Source organism: Uloborus diversus, unplaced genomic scaffold, assembly GCF_026930045.1.
Source record: "Uloborus diversus isolate 005 unplaced genomic scaffold, Udiv.v.3.1 scaffold_12, whole genome shotgun sequence".
Lineage (NCBI taxonomy): Eukaryota > Metazoa > Arthropoda > Arachnida > Araneae > Uloboridae > Uloborus > Uloborus diversus.
This window is the reverse complement of record NW_026557876.1, coordinates 10320863-10344303: the sequence shown is the minus strand read 5'-3', so window position 1 is coordinate 10344303 and position 23441 is coordinate 10320863. Positions and strand designations below refer to the sequence as shown.

Sequence of the window (23441 nt, the reverse complement as noted above, 5' to 3'; positions counted from 1 at the left end):
AGCTACTGTTAATATTTTTATGTGTTTTGGCGAATAGTTTTAATTTACAAAGAGACTTTAATAGGTCTTTTGAAAAGGTGTGTACGCATTTTAGTTGAAGAAAAATTATCATTTCACATCAGAAGGGGGGGGGGGCGGAGGCGTGGATTTTTTTTTTGAGCAATCACGATTGCTTATTGTTCTCACTTGACCGTCTTTGATCTTGTGGTTCCTTTTTTAGCTTGGACCAGGGGCCTCTACAGCACCACCGCCCTCCGGCTCCTCTGCACGCGCGGCTCCTCCGGTCCTGAGCTCGCTTCTTCTGGTCGGTTGCATCCATGACCTACACTCTCACACACATACACACGCCTACACGCACACATGCTTTCATACACACACATGCTTTCACACACACACATGCTTTCACACACATACACACATGCTTTCACACACATACACACATGCTTTCACATGCATACACACATGCTTTCACACGCATACACACATGCTTTCTCACACATACTCACATGCCTTCACACGCATATACACATACCTACACAGACATTCACACACGCCTACGAGCGTACACACAGGTATGCAGAGGAGCCGGAGGGCGGTGGTGCTGTAGAGGCCCCTGGTCCAAGCACACACACAACTATACACATGTAACCGCTCAGGAGGAGGGGCAGGTTTGGGGGTACAGGAGCCGTTTCTAGAAACAATAACTCCAATGAGTAGGGTCCTGTCGCAACTCGTGATTGCAAAAAACATAATTTGAATTCAAAATTTTAGAATTCAAATTAATTTTTTTTTTCTTCAATGGACTTCCTTTAACTTCTTAGCACGGGCATCGCCCTGCGGGTACTGCTAGTTATTTATATGAGGATGGTAGCACCACATCGCACCGGTGGTTCAAGGGCGGAAAAAATAGCCATTTTCAAGTTTTAAGATAAAACATATTTCATGCCGTAATTACTTAGCCCTTGAGTTGTAGTAACTTACTCCATAAGAGTTTTTTGAAAAAAAAAATTCCTTTTTCACAAAAATAAGCCAAGATTGTTGAACAATTTTGTTTTTACTTTTTTCGGAGGTACGCCTTATACTTCAGTTTTAATTCATTCGTTCAATAAGGAGGACTAAAATTTAATAAAATCATTTCTGACTGTTTTTTCACACTTATAGGATGCATATTACATCGTAGTTAAAAATAAAAAATTCATGAAAATTGAAAACTACCTGAAATAAAAAAAACATTTTCCAAAAAATATTGTGGAATATACTTTTATCGGCGGCTTCCGGTGAGCTAAAGTTTACATATATCAGTAGTTTAATCCTTCCTGTAAATAAACAACATTTTAGCTGCGACCACCTGCGACTGTGGTCGTGGCAGATGTTTTGTTTGATTTCCGCTATTTACAAACACCAATATAGTAAACTATAAAGTAACCCGTAACGTTATGACTGGGCTAAATTGCTTTTTTTATCAAAGAAATTGGTCATCAAACTTGAGATGCTCCAGACTAACGTATGTCAGTATGTCACAGTTTCACTACTTTGCAGGAGAGCCTAAAAACGCTTGTTTACTATTTCCGAAAGTTGGGGCTCTTGAAACATTCATCAATAAATATAGAGGATTTTTTTAACAGATTTACGTTGTTATGGTTTAATGCTGAGCATTATTCTACATGCAATGCAATAGTAACCTGAAAATAACAATTTTCGGACCCGTTTCGTATGGCTTTAAAAAAGATACATATAAGAAAGAAATTTTTAAAACTCACACATAATTCTGCATGAAAAGTTAAATAACCATTCTGTTCATAAAACAATGAAATTAGAAAATCATCAAACGTTTGAAATTTCTGATTTCCTTTTCGAAATCATTCTAGTATAAAGCTGTTCTCAGTTTGTCAACACTGCCAGAAAATATTGTTCGACGGTATCAATTGCAATAAATAAACCTTGCGTGTGGCATACAGCTGATTTAATTTATATTTTTCGCTAAAAACAGAAATGAATTTGAACTACAGAGAAACCCTGATTTCACGTTTCTCAGTGGCCTGAATCAAACATAAAATACATAAAATGTGGGAAAACGTAAAGTATGAGAAATGTATAGAAAGCAAAAATCAGATAAGGAAACAAAAATAATAATAAAGGCTGCTACGATGACGCTTATAAAAAGGTAAAAACGCGATATTTTGCGAAAAGAACAGTATTATGCATACCAATTTAGATCGTTCTAACATATTAAGTTACGAATCCGGGCGTTTAGGTTGAAAATAGTCAGTAATAATGAGTCATTGAATTTATCCAGGATTGAAATACTTTGCAAACTTTTTTCCTGGTCTTTATTATAAAGAAAATAGTCTTTCACTATTAGTAAGCTCTTAAATACAGTATTGAAAGAAGAGACGAGTTGTGTTTCCTCTTCTTGTTCATCTTCATTGGCAGACGAAGGGTCCACAAGGTTGGCTACGGATGAAGCAGTAGCATTTCTGTTTTCATGGATTATCTTTTAACAGAGTGGATTATGTTTAAAAATGCACAGAAGGAAACACGTTGCTTAATTTTAAAACTTTTTTTTTCTTTTTTTTAACTGCCAAGGGAAAACGTAAAATGCGGGAAATTCATAACCAATGAACTTTCCATACGGGTTAAATTAATATTATTAAAACACGGAAAAACTGGAAACTGATGATAAAAATCGTAAAACGCGGGGAAAACGTTGATTCGGGGGACGTAGAATCGGGGTTTCGCAGTGAATACGATCAGCCAGCAGGAAGATAAATATTACCATACAACAATTTCAACAATTTTTCATAGCATTTTTTGAGAATATTCAAAGTTATTGAATTTTTTCCGCTTTTTTGTCGTTTTGAACCACTGTGCATCGTAGCCTCAGAACAATACTGCCGTGCTAAGCGCAATAGTTATACTTTTTACGAAAATTGAGTTATTGTCACTACGTGGTTCTCTATAACATACTAGCTGCGTTGCCCGGCTTTGCCTGGTCCACCTTGAAAATAAAAGTTGTGTCGAGTAACTTATATTCAACAATCAGGCGTAAAAAATAAATAAAAAAAAAGCATCATGATTTCCCTTCCAAACAATGTCGACAGATATTAAAATACTTTTCTGAAATTAAATCCAACTAGTATGTTGTGGCCATCACGAAACTTTCTTCTATATTCTTCTTTTTTTTCTGATCCCTCCCCATGCTTGACGAGGAAGCAATATTCCCAACAAAAACAAAATTACACATGCGAAAACTTGACGACCATCCCAATTCGCAACTCCAACGAACTATAGGTGGCACTGCAGTCACTGTCTAATGGCGGAATTAAAAACTAAAACAAACGCATGTGGTAACGAAGAAAATGCTAAAAGTGTTGTGATTTTTGTTGTTATGTATGATTTTTTCGCTTTATTCATTTGAAAAGATTTTTCAAAGTCTTTTGGTTATTCTGACCCATATAGAAAGAGATTAGAAACCAAAAAGTATTACGAAAGTAAACAATTAATGCAGAACACACAGTAAGTTGTTCTGAAGTAGCCATTTTCACGATGTTGAATTCGGAATTCATAAATTTTTGGTTCGCTTCGAACGGCATTTTCATCTTGTACCGTTTTTTCTATACATTAGTACATATTAAGTTCAGTTTCGTGACATTTCCGGCATTTGTTGACATTTTTGTCACATAGTGCACATACGTGGCAGACTGTCAAGAGTAACGTTTAACACTAGATAATTTATTTCTATGACTATATGATTGGATATCTAAAGAAATCATGCATTTAATTCATTCGTCATGGAAATGATTTACCTGATATGCGAAATCTTGTCAAGATACATTATTCTTTCACACAATTTTAAAACCATAACCTTATAAACAGATTTTTGGCGAACTTTTATTTTTTATTGTTCAAATTCTTAACGTTCTTTCTGGATTTTTCAATCTGTTCTGCGATAAATATTTTCAAGAAAATTTATTTGCATACTTTCTATTTCAGTAGGATACTGTAGTAACAAAGGTTATTTAAATCATTTATGTGGAATTAGGTTAAGGAAAAGTGTCCAGTCAATGTTGTTAAGTTCGTTTTTTTTTTTCTTCATCGAATTGAAAAACTGATATTTATTCAAATTCACTCAGAACAAAATAAATAAAATGAGTACTCACAGTTTATATATGGTGGTAGTTTTCTTTTCAGTTGATTGACCATTATTTCTTTTTACTTATCGAATTCTGTAATCTTACTATCATTTTATTCCACTCATGATAAAAATTAAAAATGGTTTAACTAAAAACGCGAAATCTCGCCAAGGCTACTTTGCTCGCACAATTCCAAAACTATAACCCTAAACAAATTTGGCGAAACCTTTCAGCTGAGAATAAAAGGAATAAAGTAAATTCTTTCTCGGTTAAACATTTTTCATTTTGTTCTACGATAATAAATTCAAGAAAATATTTTGCATACAGTCCATTCCAGCTAAATGCTGCTGTAAAATATGATTAGTTAAATTAATTTAAGATTAAAAAAAACTCATATTCTTACAAATTCATACAAAACAATAAAAAAATTTACCTGGTATAACGTTATCCAATTTTGTTAATCCAGAGTTTTCTTGTTTACGCTTCCACCATTTAATACTTTTTTGAAAGAAATAAGGAAAACTAACATTATTTTGAGAAGCTCGAGAATACTACTAAGGGACGAATTAATTTCTGTTTGTTGAAGGCGTTCTTAGACATGTTGAATGCGTTACTCAGAACAAACTGACCGCGCTTACGTCAACAGATACACGTGGAGCGCAACGGGGCAATGTTTTAGTTGCATTCACAGTTTTATAAATCACCGCAAGGTAGCGTATTCGAGCGCTGGAGTTCCGAATGTCTGAATTATTGCAAAAGCAAAGCAAAGAGCGAAAATTGAAAGTTATTTTAAAAGCCTTGCTTGAATTAATTACAGATATTTTATCTGTTAACAAACATAAGATGGCAACAGTTAAAAATTTTAAATTATTGAGAATAATATTTCCTATCATTTCCATACAATTAAAATCACGAGAAATACGCAGACGACAATCTATTACGATTTATCTTTCTTATTGTTGCATTAATAAAAATATTTTTATTCGCAAAAAAAAAAAAAAAAAAATCAACACCTCTTGGAGCGATTGGCGTCAAAATTGAACCAAAGCCTGTTTACATATGGATTCACATATATTCCAAATTTCAACCAGAACGTAGCATTACTTCTTGAGATAGGGCACTCAAAATGGAAAAAAAGAACGGGTGATTGCGCTACCCCCTTTTTAGCTGTTGACACCAAAATAAAATCAGCTCTTATACCCACTAAGGGCTACTTGTCAAAAAATTTTTGTTTGATTCCGTTCGTTATTTCTTGAGATACAGCAGTCACAATTGACGACAAAAAACGTTCTATAGCTCAACCCCCCTTTGAGTTATTGACATCAAAATTGAATCAGCACCTTCTCCTGTTAATGGCAACATATGGACCAAATTTTGTTTGATTCCGCCAGTTACTTCCTGAGAAATAGCAAGCACGCGTAACTCAAAAAACTTCCCATTGCTCCACCCCCCTTGGAGGAATTCGCGCCAAAAACTAATGGGCACAAGTTCACATAGGGACACATATGTGTACTAAATTTCGTTCGATTTCATGCGGTAGTTTTTGTTGTAGAGCGGCCACAAAAAACTGGTCACACACAGACGTGACACACATACACACACACACACACACACATACACACACACACACACAGACAGACAGACATTTTCCAAAAATGGTCGAAATGGACTCAGCACACCTCAAAACGTTCGAATCCGTCAAAATTCGAAATTCGAAAATTTGCACGAATCCAATACTTTCTTCTTTATATTAGATATAGAAGAAAGTAAAAAGATGGATTTAAAATACGTAACCATGGAAACACAAAATAAGTTTAAGGAATTAAAATGCGAAAGAAAATGGTTCACAATTTGAATGGAATCGAGATTTCTTAAACTTGATTTTAAAAGGCTTTTGTAATTTTTTTTTCTTTCGAGATAAAGCTTATTTTTTCGACCATAGGTCGAGTTAGATCTGAAGTAAAAAAGGTCGCTTTTTTTCCAATGGCGTCAAAAAGAAAGCTGTGGGACAATTCCTTCACTTTTTATTGATTCATTTAATGAAGATAGTAGTGCCTAAATTTCAGCTAAGCCTGAAAAAATTCGAGGTAAAAACGCAAATAACTCCCGCCGTAATAAAGCTAGAGCATTGAAACAAATTTCGTAGAACGCGGAAAATTCTACCCTTTCTAGCGATATGTAATATTAATATGTGCAAGTCATTTTTCACCCCCACATTTGAGAATTTATGTGTAAATTGGACGTAAATTGGAATAAAAGAAGAACTATTCGTCGAATTTTATTCTAACTGGTCTGCAAACCTTTTCAGGACTTAAAGGAACAAACTGTGAGACTTTCAGCGCAATCGGCCGGGTAGTTCTCGAGTTTTGTGAGGTCAAACACACAGACGCTTTTTGGGGACTTGATTTTATACTATGTAGAGATTTTATTTATATGCAATGTTTTATGGTCATTTGAGGCAGTGAGAAGCAAAGAGATGTAAGTGCTAAAACTAGGTTTGGAGATAACCAGTACAAATGGTAGCTGAAACCAAACCACCACCAAATTCTTACCGAGCACACGTACTGAGTACGTACTTGTAAAATCCGTGGGGTCCGAAAGTCTTGCAGTCTGCCGCTAGCAAATACCTTTAAATGCTACATATGAGGCAGTGAGAAGCAAAGGGATGTAAGTAGCAAAACTAAAAATTTGGAGATAACCAGTACACATGGTAGAGGAACCTCTCCTCTGTCTTGGGGCGAGATTAGAGATGAGACGGGCTCAGCCCGGGCCCGACAGCCCGAGCCCGCGCTCGGGCTCAAGCACAGGTATTCAATCGCCAATCTCCATACAAATTCAAAGCAAATAAACATTTTCCTACTGTGAGAAAATGAAAGGAGCGTTTAAATCAGTTCAATCAATGCCAATTTCCCCCCCCCTCCCCTTGCAAAAGAATTAATTAACGCTTACTTAGTGTTTCTTTGCGATTACTATTGCAATATGTCATACAGTGATGCATTTGAAGTGGAGCATTTAAAGAAAATTTAGAAACTTCTGTTAATGAAGAACATTTGATGTAACATTTTTCATTAACAGAGAGATCATGTCAGATTGTAGAAGGCTCGGTTTTTGATACAAGAAAGTTTCCTTCGGGCTCGGGCGGGCTCGGATTTTGGTCCGAGACAATATCACTCGGGCTCGGGTCCCTCAAAGTGGGAGGAAATGGGTGTGGTCTGGTAAAAGGCGTGTTTTCGCAGTTTTTCACAAATTTTCGAAAACAAGGCTTTACTCCGTGGAGAATATCAATAGAACAAATTGTCTCAGAAACAAACTCAAAATATGTTTTTAAAGAGAAATGTTCAATCTTTTGCGCTCCTTTTTCAGTTTTTCCATATCATTTTTCAAACGTGTTAAAATAGTCGTTTAAAGTTTTAAAATGCTATTAAAAAAATTTCAAAATAACTACAGAAAAAATAAAAAAGCGCATATCTAGTTCTGTGTCTTAGCCATCGTTTAAAACAAATCGCATGAAAATATTCCAGTAATTTCTCGTGTTATGCTTTGCATAGGTAGCAGATTTTCCCGTAGAGAAAGCATTAGCGTCGAAAACCAAGATGGACGGTATAGAAGAGCCTTAACGCATCGCTGATTTCTACGGTAATTTATATCGGAGAAATAAGCGATCCCAGCGCCAATTGGTTGCTGTGGCCTACCGAGGAAACCGTAAAATTTTACAGTAACATTTGATTTTTACGGTAATAGTTACTGGCAACATGGATGCCAGTAACAATTTCCGTACATTTACCGGAAATTTTTTAACAGTGTACTAATAGCCCTGGTAGGTGCTGCTGTACAGCATCATTTAGAAAAAAAAATCGATGAAAGCCTACCTAGGGTGTTATCTTTAAACGCGTTTTACTCAAAACTTGAAAATGTGCACTTACATCGCTTTGCTTCTCACTGCCTCATATGAGGCAGGGAGAAGCAAAGGGATGTAAGTGGTAAAATTAAAGATTTGGAGATATACAGTACGCATGGTAGGTGAACCTCTCCTCTGTCTTGGGGCAAGAGATGGTACTAGTAGCCCGAGTAGTTGCTGCTATACAACATAATTAAAAAAAATCAATGAAAGCCTACCTAGGAGCTAATCTTTAAATTCGTTTAACTCACAACTTGGAAATGTGCACTTACATCCCTTTGCTTCTCACTGCCTCATATGAGGTCGTGAGAAGCCAAGGGATATAAGTGTCGAAATTCAAGTTTTGGAGATAACTAATTCACATGGTAGGTGAACCTCTCCTCTGTCTTGGGGCAAGAGATGGTACTAGTAGCCCTAGTAGTTGCTGCTATACAACATAATTAAAAAAAATCAATGAAAGCCTACCTAGGAGCTAATCTTTAAACGCGTTTTACTCAAAACTTGGAAATGTGCACTTACATTCCTTTGCTTCTCACTGCCTCATATGAGGTCGTGAGAAGCCAAGGGATATAAGTGTCGAAATTAAAGTTTTGGAGATAACTAATTCACATGGTAGATGAACCTCTCCTCTGTTTTGGAGCAAGAAATAGAACTAATAGCTCTGGTAGGTGGATATATACAGCAGATTTAGAAAACAATTCCAACGAAAGCCTAGGACCTTATCTTTAAGCTCGCTTTATTTAAAACTTGGAAATGTGCACTTTTTTCCCTTTACTTCTCACTGCCTCATTTATAAATGGGAAATATGTTTTTAAAAAATCTGAAAAGTGTCATCTGAATCTAATATATGGATTCGTATAACTTTAAATAGCAGTTTCTAATTTTGAGCTCAGCTGCAGATTTGACTTTTGTGTCCAGCTCAGCAGAATAGTGGGATATCTTACTATTTTCCTAAAGATTAGATGTCTTGCTGTTTGCTTTAAGCCGACGATACATGATTCATAGTAATTGTTACTTAGCTATTATTTTAATTAATTCTAGCTAATGAATTATAATTAGAAGAATATTTATTCCTTTTTAATTATTACACGTTTTATAAATTCATTTAAAGGATGCAAGATACATGAACAATATTTCAAATCAAAGCATTTAAAAAGGTAAAACTACAAATTTTCTAGATAAACCAACTCAAATGTTAACAATGGGGTCTTTCCAATATTTTAAAAGTATTTTTTTCTGAAAGAGCATGCTTAAAAACATAGGCTCTGATCATTTTTTAAATAATTTGTATAAGTTTAATATTTAAAAAAATTACTTAAATCCGTGCGCTTTCACTGTTTACGCTTCTGCCTGATGACGTCACAAATGATGAAATGCCATTCAGAGTTGCCATTCAGAGCAGAATATTTTATTCGCATCTTTACTCGTGTGTATTGGCAACGATAGGGTTGATAGCAAGCGTGGAGCATAGACTAATAATAAGAGTACACCGAGCTTTCCCAGACTTGCTGATGAAAAAATTGGTTCATGATACATCATGTGACTGGTGGGAGGCTTGGCGAAAACTTTGGCAGCAAGGTTGCTAGATGGCAACATTATCTATAGTTGGGCACTCGACATGTATTTTAAGACGTGATGTGTTTTCATTATAATTTTTTCCCAGCTGCAGAGATTGAACGGTTTTTCTTTTCATTCTGCATTATTTTGACAATAGCAATTAGTTTTTGATCACAGTTTTCAGTAACTTATATTTCATTTGGAACTGCTACGTCAGCGTTGGCGTGAACGTAACGATGTAAACGTTTTGCGTTAACGCTAAAATGTACTAATCGGTATCTTAAATTGAAATTGTAGGTAAAAATCTTACCGTTTGCCGATTCTTTTTGAGCGCTTGCATCTTTAATTGCTTAAAGAGTTATTGAAAATTGACTAAAGAAAATGCACAGTAATATCTAAACGAAAAACTCACTATATTAACAAAATATTTACAACTTAGAATAACAAATTTACAAATCGGACTCCATAACAGATCATTCTTCCGTGTTCCATCAATTCTATTTATTTTATTTTTCGCGGACGTTGATCGTCTGTTACGATCAACGCTCGCTGTTGCTAGGATATCCACCAGTCACATGGTTTGGTTTATGAGCAGCAAAAGGGTTGCCATAGCTCGGTCTATTCTTATTATTAGTCTATGGCGTGGAGCGCAATTTTAATTCGCTTCTTGATTATCATAACGTGGACACGTGGTAGAAAGATGCGCCAAAGAGCATCATTTGTGACGTCATCAAGACCACGAATTGATTGAGAAATCGGACATTTAAAAAATTAATTAAAAAATAACTGTTGGGAAAATGAAAGTATTTTCTGGGTTCATGTCATATTTTTTGCTCATTCTATCAATTTCTTCAGGGTGTCCCAAAAGGTCGTTTACAAACTTAACATGCTGGTCTGCCATATCATGATGAACAAGATTTACATAGTAACATACGTTCGCAAGCCCAATGCTGGCGCACTACGCACACCAAGTCAGGCACTAACGGAACATGTTACACGCAGAACATGTCGCATATTTATTACACAAAGACGATTTTACACAACATTTTAGTTTTCAAGGAAGGCTTATAGCTGTTGTTGAAATTTGCTGCCTTTAACTGTCAGACACCGTCGCAACGAACGAAGTACCGACCGTCGTAATAACGATCCATTCTGACAAGATTTCTCTGATCGCTGCGTTGTCGTTGCAACGTGATTATGAGAGCTGGCAGGACTCAAATTTTGGCAACTGCTTTAAGCTTTCCTAAAAGACTAAAATGTTGTATAAAACCGTCTTTGTATAATAGACATGTGACATGTTGTGCATCCGTTAGTGTCTGACTTTGTGTGCATGGAGTGCGCCTGCATTGCGTTTGCGAACACATGTTCCTATGTAAATCTTGTTCATCATGATATGACAGACCAGCATGTTAAGTTTGTAAACGACCTTTTGAGACACCCTGTATGACTAAAAGTAGTACTTTTGACTGAAGGAAACCACACCATGATTCGGCTGTATAATATGCATACTAACCAGAGCAAATATTTGGAGGTGTTTGCACGGGGCAGACGTCATTTTGGTGCCGGGGTATTTGGAACTATTTTCGTATGAATTTGGTGCGCTTAATCCAAATATGACACAGTTTTAGCCTATTAGCTCAAATTACAAGATGTAACATTTTAGATAAATACCTCTATTTATGACACAGTACCTCAAAAATAATCAAACGATCAAAAAATATTTTATTGCTTTTTTCAAAACTACAAATTATTCCAAACACGGGGAAAAAGTTTCATCGCTTTCGTTCAAGTATTTAAAAAGTTATTAGTAGTTTCAGGTCAAGCTCGCTATGTGTTCTTATGCAAAAGAAAAATTTTAAATTGCTTTTCTCGGTGATCGTTTTTTGTGTTTTCATATCATTAGAATCCCTAAGGATTTTTTTCTACTAAGGATACAGCTTTAAAGTAATATTTTTTGCAGTCAGGATAATATATTTAACGAAACTGTGCATTGGATAAGCATTTTATAAATTACTCAAATGTTTAGAGCATGTTATATTTTTAAAAACAAAATTAAAAAAAAAAAAAGATTTTTTACGTAATTATTCACAGAAAATGTTCCAATACATATATAAACAAATGAATGTACAGATTTTTAGAGATGATTATTGTGATTGATAGCAAAAATCTTTTTTTAAATAAGTGCAAAAGCAAAACAGACTTGGGGGTTTTAAAAAATTGAAATTTCCCTAAATTTTTTGATTTTTAAAAAAATGTGGCTAATATTTTTAGATTTTGAAAATAAATTATTGGTTGCGAAATGAGTTGTGTATGTTATGGTTTCAAAGAAAAACACAATATTCATAAATTAAAAAAAAAAATGTTCAAAAGATACTGTGACCCCTTAAGTGACATCCAGGGGCAAAACAAAATCCGAAAAATGGAACTTTCATTGCTATTTCATTGCACAAATATTCTGTGGTTTGATTACCGAGCAGATCAACTAAGCCGTGGCCTCGGTTCCCCCGATTTGTAGTTCCCCCAAAATGATTAAAATGTTCTTGTTTATTATCTTAGAAAAGAAAAGGTTTTCTACTCTATTTAGTTTCTTTTTTGTACAAAAGGAATGGGATGCTTTGCGGCGAAATAAATATTTTGAACGAGTGATTGAGCACCTCAACACCCCTGAAATCGGCACTCCTGGCTCTTCTTAAATATTTGTGTTTAGGTTTGATGACTACAGATGGCTCCGAAAAAATGTTTTGCATGGGGCCTACGATATCTTGATTGTGGCCTAAAAATATTATATACAAAGATAAAAGCTTCACTCGAAGCAAATGTATGAGGGCCAAGAACTCACAGAAATTAGCCTTAACTGATTGAAGCGTCATTACTAATCTTGCACCTATTTACTTCTTTTAGTGAATTTTCCTGAAGTAATTAGACTGCAAACTGACATCAGATTAAACATGCCAGAAGCAAAAACTTTGTTTCAGAAACTTAATACTTGCTTTATAAGTGAACAAAATAGAGTTGAAACTGCACATTTGTGGGCAGCAGTGAAACTGATCTTAAAACGTACAGCTGATAGAAAAAAATTAATTTCATATCTCAATTCAGCATCTTAAGTATACAGCCGACTCCCGCTACAACGCGATCCGACTTACGCGAAATGGCTATAACGCGAGTTTGTCAGGAGCAACAAATTTTAGAGCTAAAGCAAAATTTTCGCTCTCAACACGAAATTATTTGTAAAAGAAACGTGATGCTAAGTTTCGGCATTTTTATTGACTACTAGTGGCACCCGCACGGCTTTGCCCGCAATAGAAAAATTAAAAGGTCTTTTGGTTCGCCTGTATATTTACAAATGTATGGTGAATTTTCTCGCCAATTGGCTTGTACCCACGTTACAGTTCCACGTTATGATAATTTCGTATCTCGCCAATTGGCTTGTGCCCATGTTACGGTTCCACGTTATGATAATTTCGTAATTTATGAAATTTTTTTCTTAAAATTGGAAAAGAAAAATAACCACATCGAATTTTCGAAAAATCGCTTCGAGGTGCACACCCCCATGCTACAAACTAACTTTGTGCCAAATTTCATGAAAATCGGCCGAACGGTTTAGGCGCTATGCGCGTCACAGACATTCTACAGACATCCTACAGACATCCAGACATCCTCCGGACAGAGAGACTTTCTACTTTATTATTAGTAAAGACTAAACATTGACTTCGTAAGTACTTTCATCCTTTCAGCATCACTGACTGCGCAAGTTCCCACACATCGCACTATAATCATAGCTTTATTATTGTATCACTACTCCTCATTTTTCCTTTATTTATTACTAGTGATACCCGCACGGCTTTGCCCGTAATAGAGAAATCAAAAGGTCTTTTGGTTCGCCTGTATATTTACAAAAAATTTACGGTGAATTTTCTCGCCAATTGGCTTGTTCCCATGTTACGGTTCCACGTTATGATAATTTCGTAATTTACTCTTCCATCCTATGATAATTTTGCTCGGGAAAGTGTTCTTAAAATTGGAATAGAAAAAGAATCACATCGAATTTTCGAAAAATTGCTTTGAGTTGCACACCCCTATGCTACAAACTTTGTGCCAAATTTCATGAAATTCATGAATGGTCTACGCGCTATGCGCGTCACAGAGATCCTGACAGACAGACTTTCAGCTTTATTATTAGTAAAGAAGACGATCGCCTAGGTATGACGGGTGGAAATTGCCCGTACTCTTCTGTATTTGAACAAAGTCATTGCCTGTTTGGGAATATTATCATAGTTGAAATTTTAACCCCCAACTCCAGTGGATTAACCCTAAATTCCAGTGGATAGCGTTCATTGTTGGCCCCTTTTTCGTTCCTTCATTCCCCTGAAATTACATAGTCTTACCAGTAAAACAGTTAAGTGTTACCGGACCGAGTTCAGCCTTGTCCCAATAAAGCCTTTCCCTGCACGTTAAACATTATCAACACATATTATCAAATTTTCTTGCCGTGGCGCGAATTTCATTGTTGAAACACGCGGGTTACTCGATCATCCGCGATCTATACTAATAGTATAAAGCTGTAGAGTTTGTTTGTTTGAACGCGCTAATTTCATGAACTACTGGTTCGAATTGAAAAATTATTTTTGTGTTGAATAGTCCATTTATTTTAATTAGAGTGACCGAAATATTTGTCATTGCAAATTAAATGTTTAATTAATTGTTTACTGTAAAAACGGTTGAGAAACGTTCCTGGAAATTAATGGGCAGCTGATGTGCCCAATTTCTGCCAGTGACATATCTTGCGAAAAACAGAAAAAAATCCGGTATAAGTCAGTAACCATCCTGAAATCATCCTTAAATCCTTCTGGAGCCTTCAAGGAAAACTTTAGTAGCTTGGCGCTTTCCTGATTTGCCAAGAAAACTCCAAAAACTCTCCTGCAACGAGCACCAGCCTTAAGGCAGATTTACAAGTTCAAAGACTAATTCGTTTTCATTGGAAGCTTGGTCAATTTGCATAGCCATAATCGCACTGAAGACGATGCTGTTTATAAATTCCTTCCGTCAATCTTTAAACTGGAAGCTGTATAATATGCATACTAACCAGAGCAAATATTTGGAGGTGTTTGCACGGGGCAGCCGTCATTTTTGTGCCGGGGTATTTGGAACTATTTTCGTATGAATTTGGTGCGCTTAATTCAAATATGACACAGTTTTAGCCTATTAGCCCAAATTACAAGATGTAACATTTCAGATAAATACCTCTATTTATGACACAGTACCTCAAAAATAATCAAACGATCAAAAAATATTTTATTGCTTTTTTCAAAACTACAAATTATTCCAAACACAGGGAAAAACTTTCATCGCTTTCGTTCAAATATTTAAAAAGTTATTAGTAGTTTCAGGTCAAGCTCGCTATGTGTTCTTATAGGCCAGTGCCAATAATGTTTGAGACCAAAAAAATTTAGAACAGGATAAAACCAGTTCGAAAGGCAAGAAAATCTAATAACATTAATAGAAAAAATAAATTACGGGCGAGCTGAGTTCGGGAAGGGGGGTGTAGGTGGGTTTAAGGGGGGGAAAACGGTTTATCACGATTTCCGGACAAACTACGAGTCCTATCGAAAAAAACTAAATTGCAAAGTTGTTGGTAATAAAAAGATCTACAACTTTTTCATTTGCACTTTTTTTCTATAACCTCAAAATATATGCGAAAAATTCAAAAAACCGACTTTTTGGTTTTTTATTTTTATCTCCCACAAAAAAAAATTTTTTTTCACTAAATTCAATGAAAAGTTACCTTATTATGTCCCAAATACACTGTAATTTTTTGGATTTAAAATATTTATTTTTTCTCCTTATTTTGGTTCAGTAGTAAAAAAGCATCAGAATTTTCAATCAAAAATTCTCACGTCAAAATATCTGATTTTTTTTAAAAATCGGAGCAAGTTTTTTTCGTTGAAATCTCTACTTTTTGATGGTATAAAAAACAATATACAATACTATGGAAACTTTTTGCAAAAAATGAAAAAAATCAAAAAAACTCGAATTTGAAAAAAAAAATCATCACTATGTAAAATTTTAAGCTATTTATTAAATTAACAGCAAATACAATAATTAACAGCAAACACAATTGGAAAACTGATTATTTTTCATAATATTCAAGGTTACACAGTTCGAAATTGCGGAAATTACTCATTTATCCCATCCTACAGTGTAGCTTGCTATTCGTAACTCCAAAAAACTATAGGGGGCACTGCAGTCACCGTCTAATGATGGATGAGAAGGGTATAAAACAAATGCATGCTGTAGCTTGATTTTTAATTATTTTAATATATTTTTATTTTCAGTTTGTGACAATGTCACATGGAAAATTTCATTTTTCGAGTAATTAAAGTGTACATTTTAATAAGGAGCTTAAAATTTTTACATAGTTATGACTTTTTTTTTTTTTTTTCAAATTCGAGTTTTTTGATTTTTTTCATTTCTTGCGAAACATTTCTATAGTATTGTATATTGTTTTTTATACCATCAAAAAGTAGAGATTCCAACGAAAAAAACTTGCTCCGATTTTTAAAAAAAATCAGATATTTTGACGTGAGAATTTTTGATTGAAAATTCTGATGATTTTTTACTACTGAATCAAAATAAGGAGAAAAAATAAATATTTTAAACCCAAAAAATTACAGTGTATTTGGGACATAATAAGGTAACTTTTCATTAAATTTAGTGAAAAAAAATTTTTTTTTTGTGGGAGATAAAAATAAAAAACCAAAAAGTCGGTTTTTTGAATTTTTCGCATATATTTTGAGGTTATAGAAAAAAAGTGCAAATACAAAAGTTGTAGATCTTTTTATTACCAACAACTTTGCAATTTTGTTTTTTTCGATAGGACTCTTAGTTTTTCCGGAAATCGTGATAAACCGTTTCCCCCCCCTTAAACCCCCCTACACCCCCCTTCCCGAACTCAGCTCGCCCGTAATTTATTTTTCCTATTAATGTTATTAGACTTTCTTACCTTTCTAACTGGTTTTATCCTGTTCTAAATTTTTTCGACTTTTTACCATTTTCAAAGCTATTGGCACTGGTCTATTATGCAAAAGAAAAATTTTAAATTGCTTTTTCTCGGTGATCGTTTTTTTTTTTTGTGTTTTCATATCATTAGAATCCCTAAGGATTATTTTCAACTAAGGATACAGCTTTAAAGTAATATTTTTTGCAGTCAGGATAATATATTTAACAAAACTGTGCATTGGATGAGCATTTTATAAATTACTCAAATGTTTAGAGCATGTTATATTTTTAAAAACAAAATTTAAAAAAAAAAAACGATTTTTTACGTAATTATTCGCAGAAAATGTTCCAATACATATATAAACAAATGCATGTACAGATTTTTAGAGATGATTATTGTGATTGCTTAGCAAAAATCTTTTTTTAAATGAGTGCAAAAACAAAAAAGACTTAGGGGTTTTAAAAAATTGAAATTTCCCTAAATTTTTTGATTTTTAAAAAAATGTGGCTAATATTTTTAGATTTTGAAACTAAATTATTGGTTACGAAATGAGTGTGTAAGTTATGGTTTCAAAGAAAAACACAATATTCATAAATTAAAAAAAATGTTCAAAAGATACTGTGACCCCTTAAGTGACATCCAGGGGCAAAACAAAATCCGAAAAATGGAACTTTTATTGCTATTTCATTGCACAAATATTCTGCGGTCTGATTACCGAGCAGACCAACTAAGCCGTGGCCTCGGTTCCCCCGATTTGTAGTTCCCCCAAAAGGACTAAATTGTTCTTGTTTATTATCTTAGAAAAGAAAAGGTTTTCTACTCTATTTATTTTATTTTATTTGTACATAAGGAATGGGATGCTTTGCGGCCAAATAAATATTTTGAACGAGTGGTAGAGCATCTCAACACCCCTGCACTCCTGGTTCTCCTTAAATATTTGTGTTTAGGTTTGATTACAGACTGTCTCGAAAAAATGTTTTGCATAGGGCCTACGATATCGTAATTGGGGCCTGAAAATATATACTAATATTATAAAGAGAGAGACGGCGGATTTTTGTGTGTTTATATGTTCGACTTAATCCCTGGAACCGCTGCACCTATTTGAAATATTCCTTCATTATATGAAAGGTGCTTTCTTACTGAGTAACATAGGCTATAATTCGAAAAAAAATCCGATAAATAGTTCTTTTCTTATTCCAATTCAGGCCCAAATTTCACGTAAATTGCCTATTATTGGCTATTAAAGGGGTGAAAAATTACTTGCACCTATTAATATTATGTATCATTGAAAGGGGTAGAATTTTCCACGTTTTAAACAATTTGTTTCAATGCTCTAACTTAATTACGGCGGGAGTAATTTGCGTTTTTAGCTCGAACTTTTTTAGGCTTAGCTAAAATTTAGGCACTACTTTCTTCAGAAAGTCTATCAATAAAAAGTGAAGGAATTGTCCCACAGTTTTCTTTTTGACACCGTTGGGAAAAACGACATTTTTTACTCTAGAAATATCTCGACCTTTGGTCTATCTCCAAAGGAAAAAAAGTTACACGCCGTTAAAAATAAAGTTCGAATAAATCTAATCTCCATTAAAATTACCGATGTTTTGTTTCGCATTGCCATGGTTACGTCTTTTAGCTTCGCTTCATTTTAATTTCTTAACGGTCCACAAACTTGGCGCCATGGGGTTATAAGCAATGGGGAAATGTTTTCGCCAATTCTGCATATTTTACGATCTACGTTGTGATAATTCCCCCAGATATTGTAGAAATTGCGGGAAGAGTTTGAAAACTAGGAGTCTTAGCAATTCTCCCAATTGTCGCCAAATTTGTGGACGCCAAAGACCTAGGGCTAATGTACTTCGGCCATGGCGTTGCTGATAGTGACAGAAGCAAAGAATTATAGCCCATAATTGATGATAGCGCCGAACCCCCAGTTATCGAAACATCTTCGAAATTGCTAATAAAAAGAAACCAGTGCATCGTAAAAGCAGAGGGGATGGAAGTTGTATTTGTACGCGCTTTTACATTTAATTATAAAGAAGAACATTACTATGATTTAGCTTTCAAAACTTAATGATATCCAAACAAAATATCAATGTGAAAAGTATCCAAGTTGGAAAAAGCGACATTTTTCACTCCAGATCTCTCTCGACTCCAGATCTTTGTAATTCATTGTTTTGGCGATTTGTTTTGAAAGAAAAGAAACTTTTGATTTGTTTTTATCTGAGTGAAATGTACATTTTCTTTTCTTTTTTCTGACGACGATTTTTGAATGTTCCACGGGATGTTTTTTTTTTTCGTTAGACGGATCGATTATGATAGCGTGGTTGCTAGGCAAGTTTTGCGTTAAACAGTAGAGTTGCGGAATTATTTGTATAAAAGATATTATTTGAAGGGTTTTTTTTTTTTGTTTCTTTGGCGAAATATTTTAAATTGCAGTAAAAACCGCTTCACTCGCTAAATAGAGTTTTAAAGCAACTGTAAATCTAATTTAATGATTTGATGAAAAGTTTTAAATTCCAAAGAAACTTAAATAGGTTTTTTTTTTTTGAAAAGGTGTGTACGATTTTATACAAAGAAAAATGATCATTTCACATTAGAGGGGGAGGGTGCATCAATTTTTTTTATTCAACGGACTTCCATTAAATTTTTAGCACGGGCATCGCTGTGCGGGTACTACTAGTATTATATACAAAGATCCAAGCTTCACTCGAAGCAAATGTATGAGGGCCAAGAACTGACAGAAATTAGCCTTAACTCATTGAAGCGTCATTGATCCATATTTAATTCTTTTAGTGAATTTTCCTGAAGTAATTGGACTGCAAACTGACAACAGATTAAACTTGCCAGAAGCTAAAACTTTGTTCCATAAACTTAATACTTGCTTTATAAGTATTAATTAAAAATCCCTAAAAGGTTTTCGAGATTTTTGCAGTGATAACATTGTTAAAATTTTTAAAATTTATTACCAAAATAAAGAGATTTTTTCCACGTCTGATAGAATGTGTTTGGAAATGCCATGTTTCGTAGAATTCGATTTATAACTTTTTTAAAGCAGATTTTAATAACAGCTAAGCCTTTATTCACGCGATTGATAACCAAATTCATTGTTGACCGACAAGGAAATTAAAAGCAATGATTTAAAATTTTTATCTGTTACCAGTTTCTATTTAATCTTTAATAATAATAAAGCTGAAAGTCTCTCTGTCCGGAGGATGTCTGTAGGATGTCTGTGACGCACATAGCGCCTAGACCGTTCGGCCGATTTTCATGAAATTTGGCACAAAGTTAGTATGTAGCATGGAGGTGTGCAGCTCGAAGCGATGTTCCGAAAATTAGATGTGGTTCTTTTTCTATTCCAATTTTAAGAAAAAAAACTATTATAAGATGGACGAGTAAATTACGAAATGATCATAACGTGGAACCGTAACATGGGCACAAGCTAATTGGCGAGATACGAAATGATCATAACGTGGAACCGTAAGATGGGTACAAGCCAACCGGCGAGAAAATTCACCATACATTATTTGTAAATATACAGGCGAATCAAAAGACCTTTTCATTTTTCTATTACGGGCAAAGCCGTGCGGGTATCACTAGTAGCAAATAAAATACTACAATTTGATTTTTAATAATCTAAGGCAAATTATTACCAAAATTCATTTGGAAACCTGGAATCCTATTTTTTTCAAATATAAACCTAGAATTGACCACTACTGAATCACTATTAAGCATTGGCCGTTACTGGTGTGTTTACCTTAATCTGCCCTTTTAAGTTGTTTTCGCATTCTAAAAGGAAGCTTATATTGCTTTTTAAAGACAGTTTAAGTTTGATCTCCGCCAAATTTGGTAGGGAGGTACTTTTGCACCCAAGAAGATCGTTGGGTAGTTTTCGAATGCCAAAAAGTACCATACCGTTCAAATTTTAATTTTAGGATGCAAAAATGGCACAAAATGACTTTATACTTGAAATGATTATCGTATTCTCTCGATTTCAGTTTCATTGTAAAGCCCGTAAAAAATACCTTCTTAGGTTCCGGGCGATAAATCCCTCTGACTTGAAAACTTCAAACACCTAAATTTATCAGAAAAAAATAATAAGCATTTTTAAGTAATTAAAAATCAACTTTAAATTAGATATTTATTGTCTGCCACAAGCTCAGTTTTAGTTGACGAAATCATTGAGAAGATCTATCTGTTGCCATTTTTTGCTTGAGGGTTAACAAATAAATTTCTTCTTTTGCTTTGAGGCTCTTCTTGTAATAAGGAGATTTAAATTCAACACGCGCACAGATTTAATATCATAGATTACAGGTGTCCCTCGTTTAACACGGTTAATTCGTTCCGTGTAGTATCGAAACCGTGCTACACGAGACTTTTTTAAAAATAAAATGTTTACTTATTTTTAATACTAATTATGTATGTGCATGAGAAAATTCAGGTTAAGATGTATCGTGTTATATCGAAACCGTGTTATACCAGACTTAGAAATAATGTAAATCAAGGTTTGTGTACCGTGTTATATCGAAACCAAGTTTCATAAAAGCAAAATAAAAACTTTTTAGAGTTATAATCAAACATTAACAGAATGTATTTAACAAAAATGAAATTCCACCTTTTTTTAAACATAACTTTCGTGTTATATCATAACCATGAAATATTAAATTCAAGTTTCGTACCGTGTAATATCGAAACCGTGTTATAATAATCGCAAATTTGGTACCGTATAATATCGAAACCGTGTTATAATAATCGCAAATTTGGTACCGTGTAATATCGAAACCGTGTTGCAGAAGTATCGTGTTACACGAGGGACGCCTGTACTGTTATTATTAGTAGTGCAGACCAGTGCACGGTTACGAGGATTTTTTTCAATGAATTTTATAATTTTTATGTTTTAACTTAGGAAATTTTAAACATTGCTGTCTTATGAAACAGCTAATTGGAGTCAAAATTGATACATTTGGTTGTTGCTCAGTTTGTGTTTTCAACCATTAAAAAAATATTTTTGAGTTCAAATCGGTTGCATAAACTTGCCCCGGGTACGGGGCACGTTTACGGATGTCTATTTTGACACTTAACGTGGTCCTGTTTGTCTTTTGAACATAATGTTTTACCATCGTTAAAATAAAGCAAATGTATTACAGACTGAATAGTGTATAAAGTTAATGCTGAAGGGCCATGAAAACAGCACTACATGATTGTAAGCTATAAGATCCGAATGTGTAACTTAATTAAAAATTAAATGGTAATTTTTAAAACTAAATTGCCGGAAAATACTAAGAAGGTTTGAGACAGCTTGGAGCGAAAAAAGTGTCAAAGGCACGTTTAAGTATACGCAATAAGAACGTGCGTATAAAGGTACTTCGACGTCAACGTCAACTTGCCCCGTAGCCAAGTTTGGATTTATTTTTAATGTGCAAAAAAAAATTTAATAACATTTCCGGTCATACAAATACAATTCTCAAAAAATGATAAAATCCTGCTAATTCTTATATATTTGTTCTTTCGTATATAAGTATTATTTATTTACAATAAGCTTCAAAACGTCCAACACAAAATTTACTCAACTTCGTAAAAAACAGATTATATTTTCCGCATGCTTGACCGAAGCTCAAATTGATGCTCAAAAACTTATGATAATATTTGCTGTCTCAATCTGTTTTGTGACAGTAGGCCCTCCAGTTATGTTTCGTTTTGAAAAATATGCACTGCGTAAACATGACCCATGCGTAAATATGCCCCGATTGGTCTACGCTATGGTTATTATTATTCATCTTATTATTATCCTTTTTTTAATCAGTTTTTTCACTAACTATATTCTCATGTATTTATGTACACCAATCCTCTTCTAGTTAATTAATATGTCATTTTCATTATTTGATCTCATTAAAATTATTTTCATTACATCAATACAGGTACAGCGACTTTGGCAACAGATATGAAAAGCCTGTTCGAGGAAGCCTGTGTTTTGCATTCAGACGTCACTTTACGGGTCGGTACAGAGCAGTTTTCCGCCCACAAGGCGATTTTGGCGAGTCGATCCAAAGTATTCCGAGCCATGTTCGAAAGTGGCATGAAAGAATGTCAGGAGAATACCTTGGATTTGGTAGAAATGAAACCATCTACAGCCCGAAACATGTTGCAGTTCATCTACTCGGGCTCTCTGGGAGAAATATCCGTGGAAGAGGCGTTGGATGTCTATGCCGCCTCCGACAAGTACAACTTACAAGAGTTGAAAAGTTGGGGCAAAGAGCTCATCTTGAGAAATATGTCATCGGATCACGTTTGTGATGTGACTGTCTTAGCCGACCTGCATTCTGACGAAGATCTTGCTATGGCTTCCTGTCGAGCATTGAAGAACAATTTGCAGGTGGTATTGAACACTGAAAAGTGGAGAGACTTTGCAAAGCAAAACGCAACTTTGTACTCAGAATTGCTAGAAAAGGTGTTACTGATGTAAAATGTTGAAATCGCATAATTTAAAATAAATATTTAATTACAGGTAGTTAGAATCCCCCCCCCCCCAACATTGATACAGTGTTAAAACTTGGAATGATAAAAATAAAATAAAATAAAATAAAAATTAATTTGAATTTTGTCATCTTGAATTCAAATTATGTTTTTCGCAATCACAAATGTGAGTGTATATGTAAGCGTGTGTGTTTGTGTGTGGGGGTATGTGTGTGGGTAGGCATGTGTGTTTGTATCTGTGTGCAGGCATGAGTGTGTGGGTAGTTGTGTGTATGTGAGTGTGTAGGTGTGTGTGTTTGTGTGTGTATGTGTTTGTGTATGTGTGTAGGTGTATGTATGTATGTGTGTGTGTAGGTGTATATATGTATATGTGTGTAAGTGC

At 34.5% G+C, this 23441-nt stretch overlaps 1 protein-coding gene across 1 annotated transcript in view; it reads left to right on the top strand.

Moving 5' to 3' along the window:
- LOC129232462 (speckle-type POZ protein-like) overlaps positions 1–23048 on the top strand; it is a 36149-nt gene extending 13101 nt beyond the window's left edge. The window contains exon 3 of the mRNA XM_054866607.1: positions 22504–23048. Coding sequence (XP_054722582.1) covers positions 22504–23048 — 545 coding nt within the window. The remainder of the gene's footprint in view (positions 1–22503) is intronic.
- The last annotated feature ends 393 nt before the right edge of the window (positions 23049–23441 follow it).